The following is a 17,973-nucleotide window of genomic DNA, read 5'->3' as shown; positions in this document are numbered from 1 at the left end:
CCTTTAGCATTATCATGGAAAAGGATAGAATCAGAGAGGACAGGAAAATTTTTAATTGGGGAAGGGCAAATTATGAGGCTATAAGGCTAGAACTTGCGGGTGTGAATTGGGATGATGTTTTTGCAGGGAAATGTACTATGGATATGTGGTCGATGTTTAGAGATCTCTTGCGGGATGTAAGGGATAAATTTGTCCCGGTGAGGAAGATAAAGAATGGCAGGGTGAAGGAACCATGGGTGACAAGTGAGGTGGAAAATCTAGTCAGGTGGAAGAAGGCAGCATACATGAGGTTTAGGATGCAAGGATCAGATGGGTCTATTGAGGATTATAGGGAAGAAAGAAAGCAGCTTAAGAAGGGGCTGAGAAGAGCAAGAAGGGGGCACGAGAAAGCCTTGGCGAGTAGGGTAAAGGAAAACCCCAAGGCATTCTTCAATTATGTGATGAACAAAAGGATGACAGGAGTGAAGGAAGGACCAATTAGAGATAAATTGCGGGGGCCCTGGCAGAAATATTTAAAATGTCGCTGTCTACGGGTGAAGTGCCGGAGGATTGGAGAGTGGCTCATGTTGTTCCGTTGTTTAAAAAAGGATCGAAAAGTAATCCGGGAAATTATAGGCCGGTGAGTTTAACGTCAGTAGTAGGTAAGTTATTGGAGGGAGTACTAAGAGACAGAATCTACAAGCATTTGGATAGACAGGGGCTTATTAGGGAGAGTCAACATGGTTTTGTGCGTGGTAGGTCATGTTTGACCAATCTGTTGGAGTTTTTCGAGGAGGTTACCAGGAAAGTGGATGAAGGGAAGGCAGTGGATATTGTCTACATGGACTTCAGTAAGGCCTTTGACAAGGTCCCGCATGGGAGGTTAGTTAGGAAAATTCAGTCGCTAGGTATACATGGAGAGGTGGTAAATTGGATTAGACATTGGCTCGATGGAAAAAGCCAGAGAGTGGTGGTAGAGAATTGCTTCTCTGAGTAGAGGCCTGTGACTAGTGGTGTGCCACAGGGATCAGTGCTGGGTCCATTGTTATTTATCATCTATATCAATGATCTGGATGATAATGTGGTAAATTGGATCAGCAAGTTTGCTGATGATACAAAGATTGGAGGTGTAGTAGACATTGAGGAAGGTTTTCAGAGCCTGCAGAGGGACTTGGACCAGCTGGAAAAATGGGCTGAAAAATAGCAGATGGAGTTTAATACTGACAAATGTGAGGTATTGCACGTTGGAAGGGCAAGCCAACGTAGAACATACAGGGTTAATGGTAAGGCACTGAGGAGTGCAGTGGAACAGAGGGATCTGGGAATACAGATACAAAATTCCCTAAAAGTGTCGTCACAGGTAGATAGGGTCGTAAAGAGAGCTTTTGGTACATTGGTCTTTATTAATCGAAGTATTGAGTATAAGAGCTGGAATATTATGATGAGGTTGTATAAGGTATTGGTGAGGCCAAATCTGGAGTATTGTGTTCAGTTTTGGTCACCAAATTACAGGAAGGATATAAATAAGGTTGAAAGAGTTCAGAGAAGGTTTACAAGGATGTTGCCGGGACTTGAGAAACCCAGTTACAGAGAAAGGTTGAATAGGTTAGGACTTTATTCCCTGGAGCGTAGAAGAATGAGGGGAGATTTGATAGAGGTATATAAAATTATGATGGGTATAGATAGAGTGAATGCAAGCAGGCTTTTTCCACTGAGGCAAGGGGAGAAAAAAACCAGAGGACATGGGTTAGGGGTGAGGGGGGAAAAGTTTAAAGGGAACATTAGGGGGGGCTTCTTCACACAGAGAGTGGTAGGAGTATGGAATGAGCTGCCAGACGAGGTGGTAAATGCGGGTTCTTTTTTAACATTTAAGAATAAATTGGACAGATACATGGATGGGAGGTGTATGGAGGGATATGGTCCGTGTGCAGGTCAGTGGGACTAGGCAGAAAATGGTTCGGCACAGCCAAGAAGGGCCAAAGGGCCTGTTTCTGTGCTGTAGTTTCTATGGTTCTATAAAGGTGGGAAGATGTGCCTGGAGGCTGTGGAAGTGAGCAAGGTCCTCAATGAATACTTCTCTTCGGTATTCACCAATGAGAGGGAACTTGATGATGGTGAGGACAATATGAGTGAGGTTGATGTTCTGGAGCATGTTGATATTAAGGGAGAGGAGGTGTTGAAGTTGTTAAAATACATTAGGACAGATAAGTCCCCGGGGCCTGACGGAATATTCCCCAGGCTGCTCCATGAGGCAAGAGAAGAGATTGCTGAGCCTCTGGCTAGGATCTTTATGTCCTCATTGTCCACGGGAATAGTACCAGAGGATTGGGGGGAGACGAATGTTGTCCCCTTGTTCAAAAAAGGTAGTAGGGATAGTCTGGGTAATTATAGACCAGTGAGCCTTACATCTGTGGTGAGAAAGCTTCTGGAAATAGGATAGGATCTATGGGCATTTAGAGAATCATGGTCTGATCAGGGACAGTCAGCATGGCTTTGTGAAGGGCAGATCATGTCTAACAAGCCTGATAGAGTTCTTTGAGGAGGTGACCAGGCATATAGATGAGAGTAGTGCAGTGGATGTGATCTACATGGATTTTAGTAAGGCATTTGACAAGGTTCCACATGGTAGGCTTATTCAGAAAGTCAGAAGGCATGGGATCCAGAGAAGTTTGGCCAGGTGGATTCAGAATTGGCTTGCCTGCAGAAGGCAGAGGGTAGTGGTGGAGGGAGTACATTCAGATTGGAAGATTCTAACTAGTGGTGTCCCACAAGGATCTGTTCTGGGACCTCTACTTTTCGTGATTTTTATTAATGACCTGGATGTGGGGGTAGAAGGGTGGGTTGGCAAGTTTGCAGACGATGCAAAGGTTGATGGTGTTGTAGATAGTGTAGAGGATTGTAGAAGATTGCAGGGAGACATTGATAGGATGCAGAAGTGGGCTGAGAAGTGGCAGATGGAGTTCAACCCAGAGAAATGTGAGGTGGTACACTTTGGAAAGACAAACTCCAAGGCAGAGTACGAAGTACAAACCCTATTTCCAGAAAAGTTGGGATATTTTCCAAAATGCAATAAAAACAAAAATCTGTGATATGTTTATTCACGTGAACCTTTATTTAACTGACTAAAGTACAAAGAAAAGATTTTCAATAGTTTTACTGACCAACTTTAATTGTATTTTGTAAATATACACAAATTTAGAATTTGATGGCTGCAACACACTCAACAAAAGTTGGGACAGAGTTAAAATAAGATTGAAAAGTGCACAGAATATTCAAGTAACACCGGTTTGGAAGACTCCACATTAAGCAGGCTAATTGGTAGCAGGTGAGGTAGCATGACTGGGTATAAAAGTAGCGTCCATCAAAGGCTCAGTCTTTGCAAGCAAGGATTGGTCGTGGCTCACCCCTTTGTGCCAAAATTCATGAGAGAATTGTTAGTCAGTTCAAAAGAAACATCTCTCAATGCAAGATTGCAGAGAATTTAGGTCTTTCAACATCTACAGTACATAATATTGTGAAAAGATTCAGAGAATTCAGAGACATCTCAGTGCGTAAAGGGCAAGGTCGGAAACCACTGTTGAATGTGCGTGATCTTCAAGCCCTCAGGCGGCACTGCCTGAGAAACCGTCATGCTACTGTGACAATTATAGCCACCTGGGCTCGGGAGTACTTCGGAAAACCATTGTCACTCAACACAGTCCGTCGCTGCATCCAGAAATGCAACTTGAAACTGTATTACACAAGGAGGAAGCCATACGTCAACTCTATGCAGAAACGCCGGCGAGTTCTCTGGGCCCGAGCTCATCTCAGATGGACTGAAAGACTGTGGAACCGTGTGCTGTGGTCAGATGAGTCCACATTTCAGCTAGTTTTCGGAAAAAACGGGCGTTGAGTTCTCTGTGCCAAAGATGAAAACGGCCATCCAGATGGTTATCAGTGAAAGGTGCAAAAGCCAGCATCTGTGATGGTGTGGGGGTGCATCAGTGCCCACGGCATGGGTGAGTTGCATGTATGTGAAGGTACCATTGACTCTGAGGCGTATATTAGGATTTTAGAGAGACATATGTTGCCATCAAGGCGACGTCTCTTCCCGGGACGTCCATGCTTATTTCAGCAGGACAATGCCAGACCACATTCTGCACGGGCTACAGCAGCGTGGCTTTGTAGACACAGAGTGCGTGTGCTTGACTGGCCTGCTGCCAGTCCAGATCTATCTCCTATTGAAAATGTACGGCGCATCATGAAGAGGAGAATCAGACAACGGAGACCACGGATTGTTGAGCAGCTGAAGTCTTATATCAAGCAAGAACGGACAAAATTTCCAATTGCAAATCTACTACAATTAGTATCCTCAGTTCCAAAACGATTAAAAAGTGTTATTACAAGGAAAGGTGATGAAACACAATGGTAAACATGTCTCTGTCCCAACTTTTGTTGAGTGTGTTGCAGCCATCAAATTCTAAATTTGTGTATGTTTACAAAATACAATTAAGTTGGTCAGTAAAACTATTGAAATTCTTTTCCTTGTACTTTTGTCAGTTAAATAAAGGTTCACGTGAATTAACATATCACAGATTTTTGTTTTTATTGCATTTTGGAAAATATCCCAACTTTTCTGGAAATGGGGTTTGTAAATGGCAGGATACTTGGTAGTGTGGAGGAGCTGAGGGATCTGGGGGTACATGTCCACAGATCCCTGAAAGTTGCCTCACAGGTAGATAGGGTAGTTAAGAAAGCTTATGGGGTGTTAGCTTTCATAAGTCGAGGGATAGAGTTTAAGAGTCGCGATGTAATGATGCAGCTCTATAAAACTCTGGTTAGGCCACTCTTGGAGTACTGTGTCCAGTTCTGGTCACCTCACTATAGGAAAGATGTGGAAGCATTGGAAAGGGTACAGAGGAGATTTACCAGGATGCTGCCTGGTTTAGAGAGTATGCATTATGATCAGAGATTAAGGGAGCTAGGGTTTTACTCTTTGGAGAGAATGAGGATGAGAGGAGACATGATAGAGGTATACAAGATAATAAGAGGAATATATAGAGTGGACAGCCAGCACCTCTTCCCAGGGAACCACTGCTCAATACAACAGGACAGGGCTTTAAGGTAAGGGGTGGGAAGTTCAAGGGGGATATTAGAGGAAGGTTTTTTTACTCAGAGTGGCTGGTGCGTGGAATGCACTGCCTGAGTCAGTGGTGGAGGCAGGGACACCACTAGTCACAATCCTCCAATCTGAATGTACTCCCTCCACCACGACCCTCTGCCTTCTGCAGGCAAGCCAATACACTAGACAGGTATATGGAGGAATTTAAGGTGGGGGGGTTATATGGGAGGCAGGGTTTGAGGGTCGGCACAACTTTATGGGCCGAAGGGCCTGTAATGTGCTGTACTATTTTATGTTCTATGTAATCCCTCCATGTCTTCCTCCTTTTCTGCAGCCATGACACTATCTCTGACCAAGTGCCACGCCCCCAACTCTTCTGCCTCCGTCCCTGTCCTTTCTGAAACATCTGAAGCCTGGCACTCGAAGTAACCATTCCTGCCCCTGAGCCAACCAAGTCTTGTAACATCATCTGGAAATACTGCAGTTCTGGGTGTAATTACAGAAATATTTTCAGGACTTGAGAGACTGAGTTATGGAGATGGTTGGGTAGGTTGCAACTTTATTTCTTGGAGCGTAGGAGACCGAGGTGTATAAAACCACGAGGGGCACAGATAGGGTGAAGGTGCAGTCTTTTTCCCCAGGGTTGGGGAATCAAGAACCAGAGGGCAGAGGTTTAAGAGGAGAAAGAGATTTAATAGGGACCTGACGGGCAACATTTTCACCCAGAGGGTGGTCTGTACATGGAATGAGCTGCCAGAGGCAGATACATTAACAAAATTTAAAAGACACTTGCACAGATGAGTGGATGAGAAAGAGAGAGACGGGCTAAACGTGGGCAAATGGGATGAGCTCAGATGGGAATCATCGCCAGCATGGAGTGGCTGGGCCAAAGGGCCTGTTTCCGGCAATGTGACTCTCTGACTCCTTAACCATTGAGGACATCTTCAAGAGGCAAAGTGGCATCCATCAGTAAGGACCCTCATCACCCTGGACATGCCCTCATCTAATTGCTATCATCAGGGAGAAGGGACAGGGGCCTGAGGCCCCACACTTGATGATGCAAGAACAGCTTCTTCCCCTGTACAATCAGAATTCTGAATGGTCCAGGAACCATGATCACAGAAACATAGAAAACCTACAGCTCAATACAGGCCCTTTGGCCCACAATGCTGTGCTGAACATTTACTTACTTAGAAATTACTTAGGGTTACTCATAGCCCTCTATTTTTCTTAGCTCCATGTACCTGTCCAGGAGTCTCTTAAAAGAGCCTATCATATCCGCCTCCACCACCGTCGCCGGCAGCCCATTCCACACACTCACCACTCTCTGCGTAAAAAACTTACCCCTGACATCTCCTTGGTACCTACTTCCAAGCACCTTAAAACTTTGCCCTCTCGTTAGCCATTTCAGCTCTGGGAAAAAGCCTCTGACTATCTACACAATCTCTCATTATCTTATACACCTCTATCAGGTCACCTCTCATCCTCCGTCGCTCCAAGGAGAAAAGGCCGAGTTCACCCAACCTATTCTCATAAGGCATGCTCCCCAATCCAGGCAACATCCTTGTAAATCTCCTCTGCACCCTTTCTATAGTTTCCACATCCAGTTTCCACACTACCTCACTATTCCCTTTTGTCTGCATTATTCACTAATTTTTGCAATTTATAGTAACTTTATACCGGCCTTTTCTCCTTGGATATGTTTCTATCTTTGCACTGTACTACTGCCATAGAATAACAGATTTCACACCATAGAAGTCATTGATAATAATTGATCCCATGTTTAAAATGGGCTGGGACACATACAGAGAAATATAGAATGGTAATAAGGGCAGAAATGTTTGATGGCTCTGGGCCTGTACTTGCTGGAGTTTAGGAGAATGAGGATGGGGGTGGATCTTATTGAAGTCTCTAGAATATTGAAAGGCCTAGATAGAGTGAAGGTATAGAGAATGTTTTTATCAGTGGGAGAGTCCAGGACCAGATGACATAGCCTCAGAATCGTAAAATATCCCTTTAGAACAGAGATGAGGTAGAATCTCTTTAGCCAGATAATGATGAATCTGTAGAATTCATTACCACAGACTGCTGTAGAGGGCAAGTGATTGAGCATATTTAAAACAGAGGTAGGTAGGTCCTTGATTAGTAAGGGTGTCAAAGGTTATTGGGAGAAGGCAGGAGAATGGTGTTGAGAGGGATAATAGATGATTCTTGGTTGAATGGCGGCAGACTCAGTGGGCCGAACGGCCTCATTCTACTCCTCTGTCTTGTGGTCTAAAGCAGGGGTTCCCAATCTGGGGTCCACAGACTCCTTGTTTAAGGATATTGTTCCATGGCATAAAAAATGTTTGGGAACCCCTGGACTAAAGAATAGCAATGAACAGAAAGACACTGGGATCCAAGTCCACAACTCCCTGAAAGTGGGAACACAGGTTGATTGGGAGGTAAAGAAGCCCTATGGCATAGTTGCCATACGGCAGACTGGAAGGCACAGGCGGTGGTGTGGTTCTGTTGGTAAGAGATGGAATTACATCTTTAGAGAGAGGTGACATAGGGTCAAAGAATGTTGAATATTTGTGGGTGGAATTAACAAACTGCAAGAGTAAAAAAAAAACTATTATGGGAATCATATGTATAGACCTCCAAACAGTAGCCAAATGTGGGGTTGAGATTGCAAAGGGAGCTGGAAAAGACATGTAATAAGGGTAATGACACAATTATAATGGGAGGGCTTCAATGTGCAAGGGGATTGTGAAAGTCAGGTTGGTATCAGATCGCAACAGAGGGAATTTGTTGAATCCCTATGAGATGGCTTTTTAGAGCATCTTGTGCTTGAGCCTACTCGGGGAAAGGCTATCTTAGATAGGGTGTTGTGTTATAATCCAGATCTTATTAACATATACAAAATGTTGGAGGAACTCAGCAGGCCAGGCAGCATCTAAAAAGCATCGAAAAAGGTACAGACAACATTTCAGGCCGATCTTATTAGGGAGCTTAAAGGAACCCTTAGGAGGCAGTGATCATAATGTGATTGAAGTCATACTGCAATTTGCAAGGGAGAAGCTCACATGTATCTGTATCGCAATGGAATAACGGGAATTACATAGGCATGAGAGAAGAGCTGCCAAGGTGGATTGGAGGAGGATACAGGCAGGGATGACGGCAGAGCAGAGATGGCGAAGTTTCTGGGAATCGTTCACAAGGTGCAGGATAGATATGTCCCACAGAGAAAAAAGTTCTCAAATGGCAGGGGTAGGCAACCATGATGGACAAGGGAAATTAAGGACCAAATAAGAGCCAAGCAAAGGGCATATAAGGTAGCAAAAGTGAGTGGGAAGTTGGATGATTGGGAAGCTTTTAAAATCCAACAGAAGGCAACTAAAAAAGCTCTAAGAAGGGAAAAGATGAAATATGAGGGCAAACCCGCCAATAATATAAAGCAGGACACTAAAAGTTTTTTCAGTTGTATGAAGTGTAAAAGGGAAGTGAAAGTTGATATTGGATCAATGGAAATGATGCTGGTGAGGTAATAATGAGGGACAAAGAAATGACAGATGAACTTAATGGGTACTTTGGATGCGATGGGAGGTGAGGACTCAACACAATAGCTATCTCTAAAGAGGTAGTGCTGAGCAAACTTGTGGGCCTGAAGACAGATAAGTCGCCTGGTCTTGATGGGATGCATACCACAGTACTGAAAAAAATGGCAGAAGTTATAGTAAAGGCTTTGGTAATAATATACCAAAATTCTCTGGACTCTGGGCAGGTTCAGGTGGATTGGAAGATGGCGAATGTCACGCCACTGTTCAAAAAAGCATGTAGGCAAAAGGCAGGTAACTATGGGCCCGTTAGTTTCCCTGTAGTTGGGAAAATGCCTGAAGCTATCATTAAAGAAGAAATAGCGAGGCGTCTGGAAAGAAATGGATCCAACAGGCAGACGAAGCATGGATTCAGCAAAGGCAGGTCCTGTTTGACAAACTTACTGGAGTTCTCTGAGGATATAACCAGCGCAGTGGATAAAGGGGAACAGATGGAAGTTATTTACTTGGATTTCCAGAAGGTGTTTGATAAGGTGCCACACATGAGGCAGCTTAATAAGATAAAATCCTATGGTGTTACAGGAAAAATACTTCTTTAATTGTTGGCGTGTGGCCAAGTGGTTAAGGCGTTCGTCTAGTGATTTGAAGGTCGTGAGTTCGAGCCTTGGATGAGGCAGTGTGTTGTGTCCTTGAGCAAGGCACTTAACCACACATTGCTCTGCGACGACACCAGTGCCAAGCTGTATGGGTCCTATTGCCCTTCCCTTGGACGACATTGGTGGCGTGGAGAGGGGAGACTTGCAGCATGGGCAACTGCTGGTCTTCCATACAACCTTGCCCAGGCCTGCGCCCTGGAAACCTTCCAAGGTGCAAATCCATGGTCTCATGAGGCTAATGGATGCCTAAATTTACTGGAATGGATAGAGGAATGGCTGACAGGCAGGAGGCAGCAAGTGGGAATAAAAGAGGCCTTTTCTGGTTGGCTGTCCCTGACTACTGCTGTTGCTCAGGGGTCAGTATAGAACTGCTACTTTTCACATTGTTTGTCAATTATTTAGATAGTGAAATTGATGGCTTTGTGGCAAAGCTTGATGATGATACAAAGATAGCTTGAGCAGTAGATAATGCAGAGAAAGCAATGCGATTGCAGCAGGACTTAGACAAATTGGAAGAATGGGCAAAAAAGTGGCAGATAGAATATAGTGTTGGGAAATGTATGATAATACATTCTGGTAAAAGTAACCATAGTGTGGATTATTATTTAAATAGGGAGAAGGTCAAACATCGGAGGTTCAGAGGGACTTAGGAGTCCTTGTGTAAAACTCCCAGAAGGTTAATTTACAGGTTGAGTCTGTGGTAAAGAAGGCAAATGCAATGTTGGCATTTATTTCAAGGAGAATAGAATATAAAAGCAAGGAGATAATGCTGAGCAACACACACAAATTGCTGGAGGAACTCAGCAAACCAGGCAGCATCTATGGAAAAGAATACAGTCGACATTTTGGGCTGAGACCCTTCAGCAGATACAGAACTACAGGGCACAGCCTCAAAATTGAGAGACAACCTTTTAGAACAGAAGTAAGGAGATTTTTTTTTTAAACCAGAGAGTAGTGAATCTGTGGAATGTTCTGCCACAGGTCCTGCTGAAGGGTCTCAGCCCAAAATGTCAACTGTACTCTTTTCCATAGATGCTGCCTAGCCTGCTGAGTTTGTTCTGCATTTTGTGTGTGTTGCTTGGATTTCCAGCATCTGCAGATTTTCTCTTGTTTGAGATAACGCTGAGCTTTTGTAAGATACTAGTCAGGCCGCACTTGGAGTGTTGTCGACATTTTTGGGCCCCATATCACACAAAGGATGTGTTGTCATTAGAGAAAATCCAGAGTAGGTTCATGAGATTCCGGGAATGAAAGGGTTAACACACGAAGAGTGTTAGGCAGCTTTGGGCCTGTACTCACCAGAATTTATTAGAACACAGGGGATCTCATTAAAACCAACCTAAAGTTAAAAGGACTAAATAGGGTGGATGCAGAGAGGATGTTTCCTATGGTGGAGGTATCCAGAACTACAGGGCACAGCCTCAAGATTGAGGGACAACCATTTAGAACAGAGGTAAGGAGGATTTTTTTGAGCCAGAGAGTAGTGAATCTGTGGAATGTTCTGCTACTGACTGCGGTGAAGGCCATATCCGTGCATATATTTAAGGCGAAAGTTGATATTTTCCTGATCAGTCAGGGCTTCAAAGGATATGGCGAGAAGGCAGGTGTATGGGACCAGCCATGATGGGATGGTGGAGCAGACTTGATGGGCTGAATGGCCTAATTCTGCTTTCATTGGACAGCTCATTGAGTCTAGGGGTTGGGCCTTGATTATATTTCAAAAATATGAAACATCCCTGCATTCGGATTGTTGTATGAAGTTCTGGTCACCCGACTACAGGAATGATATGGAGGCTTTGGAAAGAGTGCAGAAGAGCTTCATCAGGATGCTTTCTGCATTAGAGGGATGAGTTATACGGAGAAGGTGGAAAATGATTCACAGGGTAGTATATGGTGGCATACAGTAAATGGACTTTAATAATAAATTTACTTTGAACTTTGAAGACTGGAGTTGTTTTCTCTGGAGCAGCGGAGGCTAACAGGAGACTAAATAGAGGTTTATAAGTTTGGATAGTCTCTGCATAGAGGTATCAACAAGAGGGTACGGTCTCAGGGATGAAATGGGGAAGGTTTCCCCACACAGAGAGTTAGTGATAACCAGAAAGTGATGCCAGCGGAGCTGTTGGCATCAAAGCTAGTCACTGATTTTAACAGTGACAAGATATGCACCAAGGCAGGCAACAAGGAGGTCTTACTCTGGACAAGTGGGATTGATGTATGGGGCAAAGGTTTGGTGTAGATATTACAGGCAAAAGTACAACTGTACAACTACCATCTGTACATCCCATATCTCTTTCACACATATCAAAACCACCTGAAATCGCTCCATCCAACCAATACGACCCAATTAAACAACATCAATAATTAGCAAAATCACACAATCTGCACTGCCCGATGTCACATCATCAGCATTACCCGATCTCACGACATCAACAACCCCCAATGTCACACTATCTACACTACCCAATATCAAACCATCAGCTTTACCTGATTTCACACCATCAACACTACCCTGTCTCAAACCATCAACATGATCTGATTTCACAACATTGACACTGTCAGATCTCACACCATCGACACTACCCGATGTCACAGCATCAACACTGTCCAATCTCACACCATCAATGCTACCTGATCACACACTACTAACACTACCCAATCTCACACCATCAATAAAGACCAATCTCACACCATCAATAAAGACCAATCTCACACAATCGGCAGTGTCCGATCTCACTCTGTCAACATTCTCTGATTTCACACCATTAATGCTCTCTCGATCACACACCATCAACACTGCCCAAATTCACATCATCAACACTGCCCAATCTCACACCATCAACACCGTCCGATCTCATATCATCAACACTGCCTGATCACACACCATCAACACTATCTCTATCTCACCCATCAACAGTATACAATCTCACTCCATTCAACACTGACCAATTTCACACTATCAACACTTTCCAGTCTCACACCATCAACACTGTTCAATCTCACACCATCAACATGGTCTGATCTCACACTATCAACACTGCCTGATCACACACCATTAATACAGTCAACTCTCACTCCATCAACACTGTTCGATTTCTTACCATCAACACTATCCAATCTCACTCCACAACACTGTCCAATCTCACACCATCAACACTGTCTGATCTTACACCATCCAGATGATCTGACTTCACACCATCAACTCTGTCCAATCTCACACCACTAGCACTGTCTGAACTCACACCATCAACACTGTCCGATCTCACATTATCAACACTGATCTATCTCACTCCATCAATTCTGTCTGATCTCACTCCATCAACACTGTCTGATCTGACTTCATTAACATTCTCTGATTTCACACCATCAATGCTCTCTCATGCCACACCGCAGACACTGATTGATCACACACCATCAACAGTGTCCGAATTCACATCATCAGCATTACCCGATCTCATACCATCCACGTTGCCCGCTCTCACTTCATTGACACATTCTCTCACCATTTACCCAGCACTATCCCATCCGCTCCATTGGGCAAGTTTTAATCCTACAGCAGGAGTTAGTGAGTTAGTTGTCCACAGCTATCCATCCAGTCTAGCCTTCATACTCCTCCCCTATAACAGCAATCCTGACCTGTGGCCTCACATTTTTGTTCTGTATTAAGTGCTGACCTTTACTCCTGACCTGTGACCCCCCCCTCACCCCCCCGAATAGCTTAATGGCATTTGGGATAGATAAGTCCCTATGGCAAGGCAGTATACACTCTGGTTACTATGGGAAGTGAAAGAAGAGCTTACTGAGCCTTTAGCAATATCTTTGCATCATCACTCAATGCGGGTGTAGTACCAGATGATCGGAGGAGGGCAAACGTTATTGCTTTGTTCGAGAAAGTCAGTAGGGATAACCCTGGAAATTATAAACCAGCGAGAATACCTCAGTGGTGAGCAAATTACTGGAAAGGATTCTTGGAGACATGATTGATGGGAATTTGGAGAAGCATAGTCTGATTAGGGATCATCAGCATGGCTTTGTTATCAGCAGGTCATGGTCACGAAACTTGAATGAATTCTCTTGAGGATGTGACAAAGCACATTGACGAACTAGAGCAGTGGATGGGACGTACATGGATTTTAGTAAAGTGTTTGATAAGGTTCCTCATGGGGGGGGCGGGGGGTCTCATTCAGAATGTCGGGAGGCTTGGGATCCAGGGAAACCTGGCTGTGTGGATTCAGAATTAGCTTGCCTTCAGAAGGCAAAAGTTGGGGGGAGGTATTAGATTTTATCTGGAGGCTAAAGACCAGTGGTATTCTACAGAGATCTGTTCTGGGGTCTCTGCTCTTAATGATTTTTATAATTGGCTTGGATGAGGAAGAAGAAGGGTGGGTTAGAAAGTTTGGAGATGACATGAAGGTTGGTGGAATTGTGGATCATGTTAAAGTTGTCGTAGATTACAATAGGATGTGGACAGGATGCAGAGCTGGGCTGAGAAATGGCAGATGGAGTTCAACCCAGAAAAGTGTAAGTGATTCACTTTGGAAGGTGAAATTTGAAGGCGGAATACAGGGTTAATGGCAAGGTTCCTAGTAGAGTAATGGAACAGAGGGATCTTGGGGCCCATGTCCATAGATCCCTCAAAGTTGCCATGCAAGTTGATAGGGTGGTTAAGAAGATGTATGGTGAGTTGGTTTTCGTTAGTCAGGGGATTGAGTTCAAGAGCCGCGAGGTAATGTTGCAGCTCTATAAAATGCTGCTTGTACCACACTTGGAATATTGCGCTCAGTTCTGGTTGCCTCATAAGAGGAATGTGTAAGCTTTAGAGAGGGTGGAGAGGAGATTTACCAGGGTGCTGCCTGGATTACACAGTACGTCTTTTAAGGATAGGTTGAGTGAGTTAGGGTGTTTCTCTTTTGAGAGAAGGAGGATGAGAGCTGTACAAGATGGAATGGACAGCCAGAGGCTTTTTCCCATTACGGAAATGGCTAATACTTGGTGCTTTTTAAGATAATTGGAGGAAAGTAAAGGGAGGATGTCAGAGAATGGTGGGTGAATGGAACAGCATGTCATGGGTGGTTGTAGATATATTAGGCACATTTAAGAAACTCAGATGGGTATATTGATGATTAAACAAATGGCTACGTATGGGGGAACGGTTAGACTGATCTTTGGGAAAAGGGTTGGCATGTCATAGGACAAAGACCCTGTACTGTGCTGGTAATGTTCTATGTCCATTTAGGGAATTGAGTTCAACAGCCACAAGGTAATGCTGCAGCTCTATAAAACCCTTCTTAGACCACACTTGGAATATGAGAGACGGTTTGACAGAGGTGTACAAGATAAGAGTGGGCAGCTTGCAACTTTCTCCCAGGATGGAAATGACTAATACAAGAGGGCATAATTTTAAGGTGATTGGAGGAAAGTGTGGAGGGGATGTCAGAGGTAAGTTTTTTTACACAGAGTGGTGGGTGTGAGGAACGCACTGCCAGGGGTGGTGATAGAAACAGATACATTAGGGATGTTCAAGAGACTCTTAGTGAGGCACACGGATGAAAGAAAAATGGAAGCTATGTGGAACTAAAGGAGTAGATTGATTGTGGAGTGGTTTAAAAGGTCAGCCTATTGTGGGCTTAAAGCCCTGGACTTTGCTGTACTGCTCTACATTCTCTATAACCTGTGACCCTTGACCTGCCACAGACTGAGAGACTGCAATATGCCCAGTATTGCTTTACCTGGGATTATATGATATTGAATGTTGCCATGTAGGTCAGGGTTCAGTGGGAACCCCAAGTAAAGTCAGGGATAAGGTTCAAAGTCAAACAGCCAAAAAGCTAGGGTGATGCAGGGAAATCCCAGGGAATACATGTTAGTAGGGAAGTGGTGTTAGGTAAATTGAAGGGATTAAAGGCAGATAAATCCCCAGGGCCAGATGGTCTGCATCCCAGAGCGCTTAAGGAAGTAGCCCAAGAAATAGTGGATGCATTAGTGATAATTTTTCAAAACTCGTTAGATTCTGGACTAGTTCCTGAGGATTGGAGGGTGGCTAATGTAACCCCACTTTTTAAAAAAGGAGGGAGAGAGAAACCGGGGAATTATAGACCGGTTAGCCTAACGTCAGTGGTGGGGAAACTGCTGGAGTCAGTTATCAAAGATGTGATAACAGCACATTTGGAAAGCGGTGAAATCATCGGACAAAGTCAGCATGGATTTGTGAAAGGAAAATCATGTCTGACAAATATCATAGAATTTTTTGAGGATGTAACTAGTAGAGTGGATAGGGGAGAACCAGTGGATGTGGTATATTTGGATTTTCAAAAGGCTTTTGACAAGGTCCCACACAGCAGATCAGTGTGCAAACTTAAAGCACACGGTATTGGGGGTAAGGTATTGATGTGGATAGAGAATTGGTTAGCAGACAGGAAGCAAAGAGTGGGAATAAACGGGACCTTTTCAGAATGGCAGGCAGTGACTAGTGGGGTACCGCAAGGCTCAGTGCTGGGACCCCAGTTGTTTACAATATATATTAATGACTTGGATGAGGGAATTAAATGCAGCATCTCCAAGTTTGCGGATGACACGAAGCTGGGCGGCAGTGTTAGCTGTGAGGAGGATGCTAAGAGGATGCAGGGTGACTTGGATAGGTTGGGTGAGTGGGAAAATTCATGGCAGATGCAATTTAATGTGGATAAATGTGAAGTTATCCGCTTTGGTGGCAAAAACAGGAAAACAGATTATTATCTGAATGGTGGCCGATTAGGAAAAGGGGAGGTGCAACGAGACCTGGGTGTCATTATACACCAGTCATTGAAAGTGGGCATGCAGGTACAGCAGGCGGTGAAAAAGGCAAATGGTATGCTGGCATTTATAGCGAGAGGATTCGAGTACAGGAGCAGGGAGGTACTACTGCAGTTGTACAAGGCCTTGGTGAGACCACACCTGGAGTATTGTGTGCAGTTTTGGTCCCCTAATCTGAGAAAAGACATCCTTGCCATAGAGGGAGTACAAAGAAGGTTCACCAGATTGATTCCTGGGATGGCAGGACTTTCAGGGGATCTGATTGAAACGTATAAAATCCTAAAGGGATTGGACAGGCTAGATGCAGGAAGATTGTTCCCGATGTTGGGGAAGTCCAGAATGAGGGGTCACAGTTTGAGGATAAAGGGGAAGCCTCTTAGGACCGAGATTAGGAAAAACTTCTTCACACAGAGAGTGGTGAATCTGTGGAATTCTCTGCCACAGGAAACAGTTGAGGCCAGTTCATTGGCTATATTTATGAGGGAATTAGATATGGCCCTTGTGGCTACAGGGGTCAGGGGGTATGGAGGGAAGGCTGGGGTGGGGTTCTGAGTTGGATGATCAGCCATGATCATAATAAATGGCGGTGCAGGCTCGAAGGGCCGAATGGCCTACTCCTGCACCTATTTTCTATGTTTTCTATGTTTCTATTATATGATGCAGGGCAATATCATTAAACCCTGAGCTCCAGGGTTATACTATGCTAGCTGCGACCTTTAACCTGCAACCTAGCATGAGAAAGCCGCACCACCTTTAACCTTTGTCCTGCAAATTATATGACATGCTCTGCTACTCGGTGACTTCTGACCAGTGACCTTGTGTGGCCATCAACACAGGATGGTCATTACGAATTGGGGGAGAATTAATCATAAATTATCCCCCAGAGCCCAGAGAGAATGGAGAAAGGGCTGAAGAGAGGGTTGGAGAGATGAAATAGGGGAGAAAGAGAGAGGGGGAGAGAGGGGAGAGAAAGAGGGTGAGGGAGAGGGGAGGAGAGGGGGAGGGGAGAGAGAGGGGAGGGGGAGAGAGAGGGGAGGGGAGAGGGGGAAGAGAGAGGAGAGGGGAAGAGAGAGGGGAGGGGAGAGGGGGAAGAGAGAGGGGAGGGGAGGGGGAAGAGAGGGGGAGGGGAGGGGAAGAGAGAGGGGGAGGGGAGGGAGAGAGGGGGAAGAGAGAGGGGAGAGGGGAAGAGGGGGGAGAGGGGGAAGAGAGGGGGAGGTGCAGAATGAGGGGAATAGACGGTTAAGAGAGTTAGTAGAGAGAAGAGGGAGAAATAGACACTGAGGGTCAAGGTGCGTGTACCAGGGGTTACAGCCTGGACTTAGCAACAGGGTCAGGGGTCAGAGGGCGACCTCACTCACCGCCGCCTCCAGCTGCGCATGAGCAGTGACGATCCCCGCAAACCTTCCTTCCCATTGGCCCGTGCTCGACACGCCCACAGCCTTACCCAACCATCAGTCTTAAGCGCTGCACGAGCTGGACCCGCTCCCGGCTTCCCATTCCATTGGTCATGTTGTCAGCTCGCACCAGTCGAACGCAATTGTCTCCCGTTGATTGTCCCGCCCTCCATACATTCTCATTGGAACCGTTCACCCATCAATCATTGCTATGCGCGGGACTCGCCTTCTTAACTACCCTATTGTCCCTCCCCTCTCCGAACCGCATTGGTCTGTGCTGGACGCCCGGTCCCATCAATCACACGTACTCCGTGCGAAGCCGCAACCGACCTCATTGGCTTGCACTAGTTCCGTCCTCCAATCCAAGGATACGGAGCCTTGCAGGACCCGCCCCTACGTGATCGCGCGTACCCAATCGTCCTCTCTCCCACTGGACAACGCTGAAGACAGACATCTCATCCGCGACCGCCTTTTCGTTCTGATTGGCCGTCGCCGACCGCCAGTCCGAGCTC

The 17,973-nt window shown here is 45.2% G+C and overlaps 1 protein-coding gene across 4 annotated transcripts in view; it reads right to left on the bottom strand.

Annotated features, from left to right (window-relative positions):
* The window catches only part of tlcd3ba (TLC domain containing 3Ba), a 77,971-nt gene extending 60,342 nt beyond the window's left edge, over positions 1-17,629 (bottom strand). For 3 of the 4 annotated variants that reach the window (XM_063063074.1, XM_063063067.1, XM_063063076.1), the window contains exon 1: positions 17,426-17,481. In XM_063063074.1, coding sequence (XP_062919144.1) covers positions 17,426-17,480 — 55 coding nt within the window. In that variant the 5' untranslated portion in view covers position 17,481. Of the gene's footprint in view, positions 1-17,425; positions 17,482-17,511 lie in introns of those variants that run through there. The other variant, XM_063063071.1, reaches the window with a different exon arrangement.
* Positions 17,630-17,973: the final 344 nt, after the last annotated feature.

Source organism: Mobula hypostoma, chromosome 11 (genome assembly GCF_963921235.1).
Source record: "Mobula hypostoma chromosome 11, sMobHyp1.1, whole genome shotgun sequence".
Taxonomy (NCBI): domain Eukaryota; kingdom Metazoa; phylum Chordata; class Chondrichthyes; order Myliobatiformes; family Myliobatidae; genus Mobula; species Mobula hypostoma.
This window is presented reverse-complemented; position numbering and strand designations above follow the sequence as displayed.